Source organism: Lissotriton helveticus, chromosome 7 (genome assembly GCF_964261635.1).
Source record: "Lissotriton helveticus chromosome 7, aLisHel1.1, whole genome shotgun sequence".
NCBI lineage: Eukaryota > Metazoa > Chordata > Amphibia > Caudata > Salamandridae > Lissotriton > Lissotriton helveticus.
Genome location: NC_136068.1, coordinates 1,569,323,067 through 1,569,340,882, shown reverse-complemented (window position 1 = coordinate 1,569,340,882; position 17,816 = coordinate 1,569,323,067). Strand labels below are relative to the sequence as shown.

The 17,816-nt window shown below is 46.7% G+C and overlaps 1 protein-coding gene across 2 annotated transcripts in view; it reads left to right on the top strand.

Moving 5' to 3' along the window:
• The window catches only part of MYBPC2 (myosin binding protein C2), a 252,762-nt gene that overhangs the window by 113,506 nt on the left and 121,440 nt on the right, over positions 1–17,816 (top strand). For both annotated transcript variants that reach the window (XM_078655074.1, XM_078655075.1), the window contains one exon: positions 5,968–6,116. In XM_078655074.1, coding sequence (XP_078511200.1) covers positions 5,968–6,116 — 149 coding nt within the window. The remainder of the gene's footprint in view (positions 1–5,967; positions 6,117–17,816) is intronic.

The window sequence follows — 17,816 nt, the reverse complement described above, 5'->3', positions numbered from 1 at the left end:
GTTCCAAACCCAGCAGCTTTAGCTTCCAGACCACATTTCCTCCCTCGCCGCTCACTCCTGTTACATAAGCCACTTATGAATGAGCGCTTCAAAAAGAGAACCCACTCAAGTTTGAGTCAGCTAAAGAAGAATTCGCTTCCTAAAGTGAGTTCCCCTCCAACTGCGAAACCTCCTGTAAAGTGAGTCATCGCATGCATGAGATTCCAAAAGAATAAGCACCTAATAGATTACTTCTCAAGAGTGACCTTGTTTTGTGCCGTTACATAGTATATGCCGTATACACCACATAGTTACATGAAATTCTTTTTTTTTTTTTGAGAACCAATTTTATTGAGTTTTGGATGGAACAACAAACAGCACCATTCAAAGCCACATTGTACATTTTCAGAATAGGGAGAAAACACATCACAGTGACAGCAAGATTGCATAAAGAAATCAATAATAGCTTATCCTCATGAATCCGAAGAGCGGACCACGCCATCTCAATCATCGAGTACCCCGCCCCATTTACCCCACATGCAGCGACATTTCTCAGGGCACCCCCTGACTACATATAAAGGCCGCTCCTCCGCAGCGCACCAATCCACCCCCGACACCAGCGTCCTAGAGTGGGAGAAGCAGTGTCCAGCCAATGCGCAGCAATGTCCCTCTTGGTGACCACCAATGCCGTGTTGAGGAATATCTTCTCAGCCCTGGAGCCATCCAATCCATCAGTGACGCCCAGCAGAACATGGATGGGATCAAGAGGCACCTCCCAACCCAGGACCCCTGTCTGCTCTTGCGTTAAAGATTCCCAATATCTCTGAATCACAGCACACAACCAAACCATATGGTAAAAATCTGCGTGGGGTTGGGAGCAGCAGGGGCAGTGGGAGTCAGGCAGAAGCCCAGCACGGTAGATACGCAGGGGTGTAAGGTATGCAGCATGCAGGAAGTAGACTTGGACCAGGCGGAGTCTCGCCGATACCTCAATTGTCCTGGGGCCATCAGGGCGTCCCGCCAGTCCTCATCCTCCAGAGCCCCAAGCCAACCCTCCCACTTCTCGCGGAGTAGGGAAAGGGAATTAGGGGTATTGTTAGTGAGGGAACGATAAATCCGAGAGACTCCACCCCTCCCCAAATCCCCAGTCAGAACTTGCACCTCGGGCGGGCTATATTCGGGCAGGGACGTGCCATCTGTAATGTGGGAGTGAAGGGCATGACTCAGTTGCAAATATCGAAAGAATTGAGAGGGATGGAGGGAGTGTCTGGTCTGTAAGTCCTGAAAGGATTGGATGTGAGTACCACTCCAGACGTCGCCCAACAAGGTTACCTCAATGAGATCCCACTGCCGGAACCCTGACAGGGAGGCGACTTCACGAAGCCTAGTGCCACACCACAAAGGAGTGTAGCTAGTCAGCCTGTCTGCCCATTGAGTATGACGAAGTGATGCACGCCAAGCCAGGAATACGCCGCGTGTGACCTCGGGAAGAGTTCGGGGAATTGTGGTCCCATAAGGCATCCCCTAGATAGAGGAGAAGCCCAAGATGTGAAGTTCCAAGCGATACGCTGGGTCGGACCAGCCGCCATTGAACCAGTCATGAATCGTGAGGAGAAGAGTCACTAGGTAGTAGAGGTAAAGGTTCGTCATTCCGAGACCTCCATTAAAAGGTGAAATTCGGCATTGGGCCAGGGCCAGCCTGGACCTCCGACCCCCCCAAAGGAATATAATGGCCATGCCATTCATGTCCCAGAACCAAGATCTGGCAAAGGAGAGGTGAGTGTTCTGGAGCATGTACAAAAAACGGGGCAAGATCATCATTTTGTACAGGGCAATCCTGCCCAGAGGGTATACACCCGTTACAACGGATCTTTTACTCCGCACTACCATTACAACGCGACCATTACTCCGCATACCATTACAACGCATTGCGCTGGGGGGCGCTCTAGGATAGGGAATAAGTATAATTTACTATCCAACACCTTCCCTAGGGTCCACGGGGACTGGAGTTAGAATAGTAAATTATACTTACCACTATCCAGCGCCCCAAGGCGCTATGCGTTGTAACGGTATGCGGAGTAAAAGTCGCGTTGTAATGGTCTGCGGAGTAAAAGTATGCGTTATAACGTCATACATCCTGCCCAGAGGGTTGAGAGGCAACGTGCGCCATTTAAGGAGGTCGGCGCGGACCTGCATAACCAGCGGGGTAACATTGAGTTCCCATGCAAGGTCAGAGAGGAGGGAGAACCATATCCCCACATACTTGAAAGACAGCCGCCAAAGCGGAATCGACGACTGCCAGTCAAAACATTCGCGCGATAAGTGTAAGGGGACAAGGACGGACTTGGCTGGGTTAAGCCGCAAGCCAGAGGCCCGTTCAAAAGTAGCCAATGCCCGAAGGCAGCGAGGTCCCGATCGGGCTGGGTCCACCAGGAACAGCAACACATCGTCCGCGTATAACACGATTTTATAATCCGCTAGGCCGGGCCACCTCCAGCCAGTCAAGGAATGGTCACTGTGGAAAAGGCACGCAAATGGCTCCATAGCCAGAGCGAAAAGGATCGGGGAGGGGGGCATCCCTGCTGCGTACCCCGTCCAATGGGGAAGGGGCGGGATAGAGCGCTGTTAACGGGGACCTGCGTCTGAGGACGGTGATAGAGTAGCCTCATCAAGTGACGGAAAGGAGTGCCAAAGCCCATCTGTTCCAACACTGCATCCAAGTAGCTCCAGTCAACGGAGTCGAAGGCCTTCTCAAAATCAATAAGGAGAAGGGACAAGTATGGAGTAAGCAGGTGTCGGTTCTCAAGGGCAAGGGGAAGGCGTCGGAGACAGTGTCTAGTCCCTCGGAGAGGCATGAAGCCGCATTGGTCAGGGTGGACAAGCTGGCCTAAGTGCAGCCGTATGTGATCGGCCAGTACGGAAACGAAAATCTTAAGTTCCGTATTAATGAGCGAAATTGGACGAAAGTCCGAGCAGCACTTCGAGGGGGGCTGGGACTTAGGGATCACTACTATAGTAGCAAGATCCGTCTCTGGCCGGAATGAGCCACACTCCGCCGCTTCCTTGTACATCGCCACAAGTGGTAGAAGCAGGGTATCGCAAAAGGACGAATAAAACTCCTGGGGGAGACCGTCTGGCCCAGGCGTCCTACCAGCCGCTAGGCGCGAAATGGCGCCCGACAGCTCCTCAGAGGTGAGAGGAAGGTCCAACGCAGCCGCATCAGAGTCGCTAAGACGTGGAAGAGAAAACTTCCCATTGGAGGAGATCGGAGAGAGAATGAGCAGGCGAATGCGCCGAGTAAAGGGCAGCGTAGTACAAGGCAAAGCATTGGGCAACCGCTACTGGGGCACGGTGAAGCGTTCCATCTGCATCTGTCATCTCGGGTATGATACGGTTGGCCATAGCAAGGTGGTGGAGGAGCTTCCCATTTTTGTCTCCCCAGCCATACACTCGGGCTGCGGACAAACGCCAAGGAAGCTTGGCAGCTTCCAGAGAGGTCTGTCTCATTTAGTCTCGTAGGAACGCCAGTCTCCGTTCCTGTGCATCGGATCTATCATCGGGGTTCAGCGCCTCAAGCAGGGCGGCCTGCGCATCCAAACGCTTGAGCTGGGAGTCATGCGCCGCGCGAGTGAGTTTCAACTGGCCCTTGGCGAACCCCCTAATGGTGGCCTTACCAGCCTCCCAAAGGATGTGAAAGTACATGAAATTCTTAGCATCAAAATTATCACTACAGAGAATACTTCCTCAGTGAAAATGTTCAGTTTAAAGGTATGCATCCTAACCGTAGGGCTAATGCTAAACCCTAAAACTCAGCCTTTCTCTAACCATAAATCTAAACCCAGTTTTACACCCTAACCCAAGCCCTACCTCTTGTGGTTAATTCTGAGGCTAACTCTAAATCTAAGGCTATTCCTATTCCATACCAAAAATACCTAACCCAAACCTTACTAAACCCAAACACTATCCCTTACCCTCAATTTCGGGGTATGCCTACCCTCTACCCTAATCCTGTTCCTTAGCCCAAAACATACACAAGCCCTTGTCCTAGTTGTAAACCTTATAAACTGATAGGAGCCACAGGGGGAGGAAGGGGTTTAAACAGGCCGCACCCCACTCAATCCAATTACAACACTACTAGACCTGCCCCTATTTTTTGTGAAGACACATGTCTTCCAAGAGAATTTACTAGATAACTATTTTAGGATATCCGCCGCGGTGGACAACTTTGTACAGCCGCTTATGTATACCACCAGGTCATAATTTACAACGTCCACCGCGGCGGGTATCCTAAAATAGGTATCTAGTAAATTCTCTTGGAAGACATGTGTCTTCACAAAAAATAGGGGCAGGTCTAGTAGTGTTGTAACTGGTTGTAAACCTACCAGGTCCCCTTACTTTAATCTTTCCTCTTACACTTGCTGTTTTACTTACCTCATTTGATGTAGTGGTATTCTTACTAGTAGTCATAAATATGGCATCTATGTAATGGAACATCAATCTAGTGCATCCTCAGTAGAGGGGTTACATCAATGAGCTCTGATGAGTAACTAACTAAAGAATGAACCTTGTGTCAAAAAAGCACTCTAAATAATTAATCCCCTGAAGAGTAAGCCATCTCGCAAGTAAGACCAATAAAGATTGAGCCATCTAAAAAGTGAGCTCCTAAAGGGAAAATGCCTATAAAGGAGACTTTCTCTTGAGCGAGTCCTCGGAAAGTGAGGCCACTGGTTTCCAAAAACATACCCTGTCATTAAAGGGATAAAACATGTCAGCCACCATGTTACAGAGATGAGGAGACACATCCCCACCTTGCACTAGGAAGATAAGACATGCTGCTACCCTTGGCTACTAAAAGGATAAGACATACCGCCTTACACAATCCCTGATCTACACAGATCACCCAGAGACCAAGTAATTGGTTGATGCTGCACTTTAACAGTACCATAAGACATGACCATTTACTCTGTTACTGGAAGGATAAGACACCCACCCATCCTTTCCACTGAGGGGAGAAGACGCACTCCCCTACCTTGAACCTGAGGGGATACACAGGTCCTCTAGCATGTCACTCTTCTCTGCGTTTACCTACTATGCCTATTCATGATGGATTTAAATGTCTATAACGCCCTCTGACTTGGGAAGTAAGGATTTCCCCTCTTGCCTGTCACTGATCCACTCAGCTGTCACTAAGGAGTTCTAATAAAACAGTCTCACCTGCTTGTCACTAAGAGGATACAACACCCCCTTCAGACTTTTAATTACATTTTGATTACATTTAAAGGGCTTGGCTATGATATGTCCCTCTAGCCTGTCATAGGCAGAATGAACTTCCTACCAAGTTACTGAGGGGAAATGACATGACTGTTACTGAGAGGATAGGACAAGCACTCATATCTGTCACAGAGGAGATGGACATGCCCCTCCTACCTTTTACTTCATCCTTCCACCAAGGAGGTATTACAGGAACCTTCCACCTTCCAGTAAGTGGTGAACACGTGCCTTACCTTCCTGCTTAGTCATGATCAGACCTACTCTGATGAGGACTAGACATGTCCCTTCTGTTTGACACTGCTGGATTAGGACTTGTCCTTGCCTTCCACTGAGGACATAAAGCACATCTCTCACCTCAGGATTAGGTTATGCCCATACTACATGTCACTGAGGATATATGACTAGTTTCTCCAGCTTGACCAAGAGGGGACAGGACTTTAAACCCTGGGTTGTCACCAGAGGGATAAAGACAAATCCCTCTGTCCTGTCACTAAGGGAATAATGTACGCGAGCTTGCTATTTTGCTGTATAGATGTGCCTCTTTCCTTTTTCTGAAATCACACAGACGTTTAGAGCGGTCTAATGCAAGGGCAGTGGGGAAATGGGTGCACTGGAATAGCAGCTACAGCAAGGGGAAGTCTGTTGATTGCAAATGCTGCTTCACCATCGAAGCTCCACATATGAACTGTTGTTTGTTGGCCTTGCCCCTTTCTGCAGGTAAGGATATTCTGGTTACAGCGGAAGTTGATTCCAGCCAGCTGCCGGCTAAACCCACCATTAAATGGCTGAAGGGCAAGTGGCTGGAGCTGGGAAGCAAGAGCGGCCAGCGCTTCCAGTTCAAGGAGACATTCGACAAGGAAAAGAAGGTGAGACAGTGGTGGTGCTGGTACCCCTATCTACAGGGCCTTGATGAGGGGGGAGAAGGTGGGGAAGTAAAGCATTATTCCCACTCATAAAAGGGCCACCTTTTGTGAGAACTGCCATCAGAGGCAGGACAACCTACTGGGAGATGAGTAGATTTCCTATTAGGCAGAAAAACTGTCAGGTCTGTGTCACAGTGAACTGCAAGCTTGTCACTTGTCTGTCATGAGACTGTCATTGCCCCAGTGCTCACACCTTCCAAAGACAGCAACATGTTAGTAAACGTGTGTCCCAGTAGACCAGACTATGCCTTTACATCTAACACAGCTGTGGGAACTTTTTAGAGTGTCCTTAGGTAGTTAGAGTTTATATGACTACGTGTGTTAATCATGGCAGTTAATCACTTTTATCCTACGTCTTAACCCCTACTAATGGACTCAAAACTGATCACCAAGTACACCCCTTTAGTACTTTACCACAACAGTAGTTATTTGAGAAGTACAAGGTTACTCAAGGAGGTGGTGTGGAGTTAGAGACTCCACCATCAACATGTTAACTAACACACATCAGTAATTCAATGTCCGGCCAGTGATTGTTCCTTGGCAAAAATAAGTATTTAATTCAAAACACACACAAAATAATAGAGTACAAAACATTTCATCTGTAATAATGTATACTATCTAGTACTGTTATGTCTCAATGATTATGATAGTCAGCCCATGGTACTTCTGGGGGACAGCCTCTTATGCTATTTGTATGCAATAGTCCTTGACTGGTCACTAGAACCCCCTTATTTGGGGGATGTGGTAGACGGAGAGTCTCTGGGGAGAATACTGCCCTGAACGGGGCCAGCAGGTCTAAAGATTGCAGTCTCTTCCCTCGCCCTTCCTCAGACCTCACCTGCCAGCGTTGGCATGGCCTTGCGACTTGACATACTGTGCCTTGCATGTCCCACAGAGCGTGACTCACCCCCATACCTGCTGTCTGGTAGGTGTCATTGTCTATGGTGCATTTGCAAGGTAAGCAGAGCATCAGTCAAGGAGGCTGTGGAGGAGTAGGGGGCACACGGCTCAATGGATCTTTTGGCTTGAAGTCTTCCTAGTGTCCAATCACAAACACAACCCACTCAAACAAATCTCATGGTCTTGGTAAGTAGTTAAGTGTTGGATTCAAGCCTAGTCGACAATGTGGTTCACCTCCAGTGCTCTTGGTTCTTCGTGCAGAGAACAGCAAACTGCAGTCTGATCTTCTTCAACACAGTGTGGCTTCTTCGCTTGTTAGTTCTGCAGTAAAACTTGTAAGTCTCTAGTTCCTTCTTCCCTTCTGTCAATGAGGGAGGAGAGTGGTGAGGTGTGCTATACGTTTCCACTCTCACAAAGGGGTCAATTTGGTATCACTGTGCCTCAACCTTGCACAGCGGCACGGGTGAATGCTGCAGTGACATCTTCTCACTTGCCTCACCTGTTTTCCTTCAAAGCCTCCTTCTCCCTCATGCAAACACACCCCCAGTACCCTTCTTGAGCAGTTGGTGAGATCTCTCCTTCAACAGGGTCTAGGCAGCCCATCCTGGTAGCCTTAGGCAAAGCCCTCATGTTTCTGGTCCCAAACCTGGCAATGGGAGTTGGCAGTGGATGCCCCAAACCTGTAGAACAGGAATTTTCTCAGTTGCCACTGGTGTGAAAACCCCCAGATTCCTGATAAAGAAACCTTATTACAAAGATGCATATAGGAGTTGTGTATTCCAATAGTTGAGTTTCTGAGACCAGTTTTTGGCAGCTCTGCCCATTTGCTAGTTCGGCTCAGACTGGTCCAGCCAAGTCCTTTGTCACATGGTGTGATCTGGAAGGTGGATAGAGCTGGGCATGGCCGAACTGGGAAAAGCCACCAGCCCTGGCAGGTTGCTGCTGCTCAACCGGCCCTTGGGGGGAAGGTTGGGGAGAGGGGGTAGCTGGGAATCACTGCTCTTGCTTTCCTTACAGGGGGGCCGATATTGGAGCAGTGCTGCAAAATTGGCCCCCTATAAGAAAGGCGGCCCCCGCTGCCACAAAACTAGCTCCCATCTCTTTGGCCCACCGGGGAAATACCTGGTGCCAACTACGGCCAGTACGGCACTGGAGCTGGGTGCTACAAGGCAAAAACAAATAGAAGGGCAGAAAAGTAAGAGAGGTGACGCACATAACTACCTGCTAACCTGTGGGAGGTAGCTTTTCTAAAGAAGAATGGGTAAAGAAATGGGAGAGAGAACTTCCTACCTTCAGAGAAGCCCTCTGATTCCTCTCCTTAATACTCATCAGCCTGGCCCACTACAAAGGATCCCCGGAATATCCAGGAAAGAGCCCTGCATTCACATCTGCTGTTTACTCCAACCCTACAATATATGTACTACTCAAATGCAACAAATACAAAATGGATCCCGGTATGGCTATAGCAATCTGTATCATACACATGCCATACAAACATCTTCTACACATGGCAAACGGTACACACATACAAAATACATGAGTGAATAACCGGGTTGCAGGAGACTTGCAGGCTAATTTATGTAGGCAGAAGAAGCTAGTAGGTGAGTCTCCCCAGCATGAACAGGAAAAAAGGTCTGTTATGCCACAGTAAATAGTAGTGTGCTACCAGTTTAAGACCTACACAGCTGCCAATAATAACTTGATAAAGAGAGTACACAGTGACTGCCTCACTAAAACACAATACTGCTATTTATGACTTAAATTGTGTCAAAAAGTACCTCCATTGCACATGCATGATCGTCGAGTGTAACAAGATAGTGGTCAACAAGCTACAGCTTGCTATGGTGAGTTTGAGACAGGCGCACACGCTGTCAGGGGCCTTGCAGGAAAACTTTCTCCATCCCAACAGAAGCCAACATGCTCTGGATCCACTCTTAAATAGGTTCTGGATAAAAGACAAGGGTTGTGAACAGACACAGTCTAGAAGTTTTTGAAATGGATATTTTGTAATGTAATGTAATGTAATGTAAAAGGATTTATAAAGCGCATGGCTGCCCGGGAGCGTCCCAGCGCTGAGAGTGCAATGGAGAACTGAGGAGAAGCGGAAGGGTGGAGGGAGTGGATTTTAAAGTTATTGTGGGAAAAGGTAGGTCTTCAGCAATTTACAAAATTTCATATATGTCGGTTCAGAACGCATCCGGGTTGGCAGAGAGTTCCACAGGGTTGCTGCTGTGACCGAAAAACGTCGCCCTCCAGTGCGGGCCTTCTTGACTCTGTGCACAGTGGCCAAGTTGCCTTGAGATGAGCGCAGGGACCTGGTGGGTTTGTAGGGGTAGAGCATAGTCCTCAGCATAGGGGGCCCTTTACCCTGCAGTGATCTGTGAGTAATGCACAGAGCCTTAAATCTGATCCTTTCACGGATCGGCAACCAATGGAGAGCTCTAAGCGCTGGTTTTGCTGATGCTCTTCGAGCGGTGCCTGTCAATAGCCTCGCTGCTGCGTTTTGGGTTCGCTGAAGGATGTTAACAGTAGATTCTGGGGCAGCCATGAAAAGGGCGTTGCTGTAATCTAATCTGGATAAGATGAGACCTTGAATGAGCAATTTTTGGGACTGTGTGGGGAGTAGAGGGAGAATCTTCCTAGCTGAACGAAGTAGGCCCACACAGGTACCAGCCGTCTTTTTGGCCTGAGTTTTCAAAGAGAGATCTTGCTCCAACCAGAACCCCAAGCTTTTGAGTTCTGTCTTGGGTTGTGGAAGGGCTCCTAGACACGATGGCCACATAGCGATGGGAAAGGATGTTATTTGATGACCCAGGAGCATGAGCTCTGTTTTTGAGCCATTTAATTTAAGTCTCGAGTCACACATCCAGTTATGGATTCCTGCAAGACAGTCATGCAGATTTCTAAGTTTATCTCTTTCTAGTGAGAATGAGACAACCATTTGGGTGTCGTCAGCGTATGTGACGGCTTTGATCCCAAAGGGAATGACCACATCCTCCAGGGGGGGCCATATAAATGTTAAATAATGTAGGGCTCAATGAAGAGCCCTGAGGAACCCCGCACTGGAGGGGGAGAGACTTGGATCGTACATTTCTTTCACAGACCTGGAAGGTTCTGTCCTTTAGGAAGGATGTGAGCCAGCATAATGCGGTATCTCTCACCCCTAAATTAATGAGTCGCTGGATCAGGATCCTGTGGTCTACAGTGTCAAATGCAGCGCTTAGATCCAGGAGGATCAGTAAAGCCGATCCTCCTGAATCCAAGATGCACCTAGCTTCTTCGACTACTGTCAAAAGAGCGGTTTCAGTCCCCTGACCCGGGCGAAATCCTGTTTGTGAGGGGCGAAGAAGATTGTCAGTTTCTAGGAAGGCCGAGAGTTGATGATTGACGGCCTTCTCTGCAATCTTACTCAAACCTGGCAGAAGAGAGATTGGTCGAAGGTTAGACAAATCTTGAGGGTCAAGTCCTGGTTTCTTCTGCAGAGCTTTAACTATTGCGTGTTTCCAATTAGGGGGAACCACTCCTTGGTTAAATGAGGCATTGATAAGGTCAGTGGCCAGATGCGAGATGTAGGTCCCACCTGTTGAATGATGTGAATAGGGGCTGGGTCATTCGGGGATCCACTTTTCATGCCTGTTAGGGCCTTCTGGAAGTCTTCATTGGATATCTGGTTAAAACTGTCCAGAGTGGGGCCTAAAGTTGCGGCAGTAGAAGCCGCAGGGGCATTGCTGTCAGATTTTGGCGGGAGGGATTGTAAAATGTTTGTTATTTTGCTCTCAAAGAAAGCTGCTACTTGGTTGCATCTGGTGACCGTGGATTCTTGTATTGAGGGGGGGTAAGGTATTTTAAGTAACTCCTTTACTATTTTATAGGTCTCCCGGGACGAGTTGGAGGCAGATTTAATTTTCTCTTTAAAGAAAGAGGCTTGGGCTGTTTTCCGGGTGGACTTATAGGTCCTCATGGCTATTTTGTATTTCTCTTTGTTGAGGGGGTCCCAATCCTTCCTCCATTTCCGCTCCAGAGTTTTGCAGATTTTTCTTAAGTTCCTCAATTCTTGGGAGTACCATGGGGATTTGAAGATTTTGCTTTTTTTCTTCAAATTTTTCTTGGGTGCTACTGAATCAAGAGTGGTGGTTAGCCACCTAGTAAAGTTAGCGTCTGCTTTCACGGGTTCAGGGTCCGCGAGAGGGGCAGATTTTATTAATTCCCGAGTCCAGTTCTCGAATGAGAGTTTGGACCATATTCTCTCCTGGGATCTAAATACTTGAACTTGGGGAATATCTAAATTGGTTTGCCATGTGAACGGGATGAGAGAGTGATCAGTCCATGGAAGTGGGAGTGGGGGTGAAATTTCTATTCTAGAGATGTTAGTGAAAACTGGGTCTAAAAGATGTCCTTTAGCGTGCGTCGCCTCAGAGTTTTTTAAATAGAGGTCGAATGCCTTCAGTTCTGATATAAGGTCGCTTGCAGTTTTATCAGCGCGATCATCAAAATGGAGATTGAGATCTCCTAGTAAAATAAAATTGGATGTCTCGGTACAGGAAGTAATTGTAGTCTCTAGCAATGAGCCTACGAAATCTACTAGGCTTCCGGGCGGGCGGTATATAAGAATACCAGAGAGGGATATGTTTGGCGTAATTTGAAGGAAAAAGTGGACGCTTTCGCAGTCCGCAATTCCTCCCTCTTGTGTCCGGCATGTAAGATTATCTCTGTAAACTATCGCTAAACCGCCTCCTTTTCCCTGAGTTCTATTATGGAACTGTATTAAATAGCCATGGGGTAACATGTTGACAATATCTGCCTCGGAGTTCGAAGTCAGCCATGTTTCCGTGAGGAATAGTATATCCAGGTTAGTATCTTGGATCAGCAGGTTAATTTCTGTAGAATGTTTAGGTACAGATCTACAGTTAAGCAAAGCAGGGCTTACATTCTTTGGTGTCTGGCGATTAACTTTCCAAATAGGCTCACTCTGGGGAGGTGGTGAAAGTACGGGGGGAGTAGTTGTGATACTGAATTGTAGAAGTTCATCTCGTGAGTATTTTATCCGATGTTTGGGTGAAATGGGCATAGTGTCTGGCCCTGAGCCCGGCTCGGCCCGGACGGGCCCAGACGGGCTTGCCTCTGGCGCGCCCGCTGCGCCCGCCCGCTGCGCGTACGGGAAGGGGTCTTCATTTTATAGTGAGTGGGCCCAAATCGCCCAGCCACTAGAGCGCTGTCCAGGACCCGTTCCAAGATGGCGCCCGAAGTTCTGCGCCTCGAGGGGGATTACTGTAAGTGACCGGGAGCCCTGAAAACGGCTTCGTTTCATGCAATTAAGTCTGCAGGAAGAAGCTGCTCACTGCGGTCGTCGGGGGCAATTTACAAGTAAAATTACAGTATGACACAGTAAAATTCGATATTGCCAATGATTAAAAGCGCAAATGATTTTTCAGAGTACAGTGCTACAATAATAATTTTTTTAAACTAGATTCTAACCTCCCGGCTTCCGCCTCAGGAGTCCTTGCATTCGGTATGGGAGGTGGACAGAGTACTGGCTCTTTTATAGTGAGTGGGCCCAAATCGCCCAGCCACTAGAGCGCTGTCCAGGACCCGTTCCAAGATGGCGCCCGAAGTTCTGCGCCTCGAGGGGGATTGCTGTAAGTGACCGGGAGCCCTGAAAATGGCTTCGTTTCATGCAATTAAGTCTGCAGGAAGAAGCTGCTCACTGCTAAAATTACAGTATGACACAGTAAAATTCGATATTGCCAATTATTAAAAGCGCAAATCATTTTTCAGAGTACAGTGCTACAATAATAATTTTTTTAAACTAGATTCTAACCTCCCGGCTTCCGCCTCAGGAGTCCTTGCATTCGGTTTTGTACAATCAAAGATTACTAGAAGAATGGCCAATCTCAACATGGCCTGCACCCTGTAAAGGTTCAGAACTCCCTGCATCTTACTCTCCATCTTCTTTTGAGCCAATTGAGTTGGTATAATGTAACATACTCATTTTGCCTTCCAACTGATCAGCGCAAAATGGCTTCTCTTTAAGCAGCAGGATGTATTCATGAAATGTTGTGGTTTTCTTTTTGACTCTGACTGCTTAGACTCTGCACTGAAGGATCTCCGGAGTTTTCTCTAACTTCTGCTTTGCTGCCGTAAGCAAACTAGCACTTAAATAATGCATTTGAAAATAAAATGAGTCTCCAAATATAGTTTTTACTACCCAAACTGGACAGAGTACTTCCCAGGGAGATGAGGTGCAATGAATAGTTCACAGAAAAAGTACTTTAAAACACAGACAGCAATCAATGGGAAACATAATTCCTGTTTCTGGGACTACTACTGCACCATATCCTACAGCAAAATCTTGATGTGGAACAGAGACTACTTGAGGAGTGAGACCTCGGTTCCTTATTATTTCACATCATGTGCAGAAGCCAATTTTGAGACTATGCATCTGTTGCTAGCATCTTTGAAACATTGCCTCTTAGTGATGTACTACGGTGGTGTAGTACTAAGGACCCAAATGCTAGCAAGGAAAATGGATTTCAAAGCAGCTAGAGGAGGAGTAATATTCAGCCGCTCGTAGCAGTTGCAGGACCATTGGAGCTTTGTTTTACCTCGCCTGGAGTTATTTTAAACCCTGCTGTGTCACTGACATTGGGCGCTGCGAGGCTGGGAGCCTGTACCTGATTGCAAGGAGACCGAGCGGCCGCCCGGGACTGCGAGGACCAGCATTCTTCATTCCATCAACAGCTGGTGCCTCTTCCCGAGCGTGCTCCGCCCCCACCTCTATTTTTTTTTCTGTACTTAACTGACACTCCCAACGCGCATCGCGGGACGCGCGCGGGACCTAGCCCGGGGCTAAGCCCGGGCAAAGGGCGGGCCCTCTGTGGCACTCCAAGGCCTGTTGAGTCTGGTCTGGGCCACAGCTCTTGACTCTGTATTCGGTTTTGAAACTTGCTCTCATTTTAGTTCCCTGGGTTTAAATATTGTGAGTAATTTTGTCGACTGCTATATATTATTATTGGCTGCTTTGTTTTGGCTATTGCTGTCGTATTGTATATTTTGTATTAGTTGGATTCTGACCCTTGGATACAGGGATGTGTACTCGGGAAACCCGTAGTAAAGCTGCGGCTAGTGCTTCTAAATTGACGGGCACTTTAGATAATTTTATTGTGCGCACAAACACTCTAATCGATGAGGGGATAGCCCTCATGGAAAGAAGAGTGTCACAGGATCTTGCTGCAGCGAGGAGATCATCCTTAGGACTTATAGCTTCTGCGCACACACCAATTCAATGTACTCCTCAACTGGATCCTACTCAGCCTACACCTGTAAGGCATTCTATTTCTACTACTCAATCTGTATCCAGGGATTCTACTTCTTTGATGCCCCCTCAAGTAGCACCTCCAACTCCCTTAATGGCTATTCCGACTGTTATAAATGGTCATGTCACAACACTTGCACAAAAAGGTTTGAGGGAGGGCGCTATCCCTAAAAGTTCCCAAACATCAAGCAAGGTTAGTGTTGATCCTATAGTTATAGTTGACGGGATCGGAAGTTCTAGTGACCCAATCAGTACGCCCGGTGGGTTAGATGTGGAGAGGGACATTGTAGTCATTATGGAAAATAGTGAAGGTGTTGCAGGGTTTCTGTACTCACACAGAACTGTGCACAGAGGAGTGGAACCTCGGCAAATTAGGGTGTCCCAAAACTTACCTTAGCAACCAACTCACCCCTTACCGAGCTAGCTACAGTGTCTCATTGGACATATCAAACTCCCAATGTTTAGACAAACCAGAACATGAACTTACAGTACCTCAGGGTACGTGGGACTCATGAACACTCTTTCGTTATATTATCATTACAAACCAGAACATGGAGTAAAGAAGACACATGTGCATTTGAAATGTTTATTTACTAATGCCGTCTTCTCAGGCGCAGTATCTTAGATAATACAAGTATACTTATTATCAGTATCAAAATTATCAGCATAGTTACTAAGACATAAAAAGCGAATGGTGACAGCATGTTAACATGCTGTAATGAATAAGAGTTAACAACACTTATATCTCACCCTCCCTAACACATATATTATATTATTAGCTAAGAAGGTCTCTTTGGGTTGTTTTAGGGCGGGCCCATACCTTAGTGTCCTAGCATGAAGGAATCACATCAGCATACACCAGCTCTCTTCTGCATGTGCACCGCATCAAGTGTGTTAACAATTCTCGTGCAAAGCAATATCAATCCCGCCTCAAGCCCAAGTTGGCAAAGCCTGCACTTGTGTTATGACTATGAAGGCGTGGAGATCAGACCTCATAACAATTCCATATCGTGTTGCTCCTGAAACTTCAGCACTCTCCGTGCAGACATGGTTTATTAAACAAAACTGATATCAGAGCAATAACATATTATTCTCACATACACCACGGCAAACCACTAGGTTGAAAGCTAAGTCAACAATTAAGGGTCGTGTGCAGAAGTTGCAAGAAAGGAAAAATGGCGTTTAAATCTCAAATGTACCTATGCTAACTTAACACGATATAAGGATATATAGGAGCTATACAACACCCCCCCATGATCCGAGAACGGACTAAATAAGATAACAGAAGTGCCATCACATGAGAGCAGAATCCAATTTTAAACGAGCATGAATAAAAATTCAATTATAAAAACTAATGCAAAAAAATAGCCCACAAGTATAATGTGGCTCAAGCCAACAGGCAAGCAAAAATAAAATGTCTTGACCAAAAGTCAATAAAATCAAGGAAATGCTATCAATCAGCATGTCAATATGAGGCAGTGTCTATGATAAGACTGTATATGAAAAGTAAGCCGCAACAGCCTCCAGGAGGAAGTCACTGTCCTCATCCGAAAACAGTTCAGCCATCCAATTTAAAAGATGAAAGGAACATACGTGATCTTCCAGCACCGGATCCTCTATAACCATCAGAGGACAGCTCGGTGGGTTTTCAAGAAAACTTCGTTCCAAGAAATTTCGCGCTGCCGACAACACATCCCAGGGACCCATTAGTCCATGTGCCACCGCCAAGGCCATAATCCTTTCGTCAGAACAAACCAACTCGTGAGCAATGATAGGACTCATCAGTTGATCAAAATCGACGTCAGAAGATATTGGTCCGCAGAGACACAAATCAATGGCCCAAAGGAAATCACAGGTCAGGCAGCGAAATACAGGCTGGACACAGGTGAAATAGGAGAACCGAAAAGATAATCCAAACGCCGTGCTTAGAGTCGCCAACGGCAGTGTGCCATAATAATCAAGCATGCGGTTGCGAAACCGCGTCAGTAGCAGCTGAGCGTGGTCTTGCACAGGAAGGGCATCCATATTTAAAAAGGCAGAAAACCACCAATGCGCCAGCCGCTAATGCAAGTAAAAACGGGAACCCTCCAAATAAGGATGAAAAAATAGAATGGAAGAAGGCAGGGATGACTCCAAAAATCTTCTCAAAGGAAGTCACGAGACCACCGCTAACAACTTTAAAAAAATGTGCTAGGCCCGTTGTGGAGGATGCGTTAAAGATAGAACGGACCATGGCTCCGAAATGCAAAGGCAAATCAGTATTTAAAAGAGCCTGAACCTCCGTACGGGTGTTAGCAATGTGAAGCACGAAAGTTTCACGGGCCGAGCTCAAGGCCACCTCTTTCTGGGACAATAGAGCTCTTATTCTAGCCATGCCGCTGAATTCTGCTCCCAAGGTCGGTATCTGTGGCCAAATGGAAGACTCCCTATGTTCACGTGTGGGAGGATAAAGAACATTTCTGCAGCAAATAACTCGCTCACTAACTGTTACTATGAAAGCTATACCTTTAATTAAACCACAACAGTTTTCATTATTGAGCATTAAATAACTACCATTCTCTAACAATTTAAACGTGGGGATGATAGCAGGAACTGGCGTGCCCTGTAAAACGCAAGCCATATTCGGTCGGTCCTTGTTACATGAACCGTGTAACTGTATGTGTCTGCACATTAAAGAATGATCTGGCGTCTCAGTACACTCATCCCCTGTTAGATAAACTTCTTGTTCATCCTTGAAACATCTGTATGTGTATGGGAGTGACCAGACCTCATGAAGAAAACCGCTACCTAAGGGTTCAAAACGACCTATTGGCACATATTTCATACAATTTGAAAACTTATATAAAGCAAAAGGCAGTGTTATTAAACCGTGGATAAGCCACGTAGCAGTAGTGGCTTCTGCCACAGAAAAAGGTAAAGACTCCAATCTTTCAATATGGAGCATAGAAAAGGAAGCATCACGCATTGAAAGCAAGCGTTGTTTGTCTGTCAAATTAAACGGGGAAAATAAAGAGGAAACGTTCATGTATCCCCAGGGAACTTTACCCATTTTCAGAGTCTGAAGTGTCCATGCAAACTGCATGATTGACCGTAATTGATTTTGACCATGGTATAATACTGACACTTCATCATGCACAATATCAACAACAGACGACACAATATTATCTAATGTGTAAATTCTAGAGGAAAGCACGTTAATGCTATTGTCAACAACTGCAAGCACTTTCTCAAGATTCGCCTGATCAATAGCCCTAAGGCGTGAAGCGTCCTCAATCTGTGAGAGTTTCCAAATTTCATTGTAAACCCCATATAACCACCTTTTCGACCTGCCACTAGCTGGGCCTTTAATGAAATCATTCAAATCCACCTCTGCATTCAGTTTGGAAAGGTGATACTTAACCGCAGGTAAAGTTGAATGTGTCAGCCAAGCT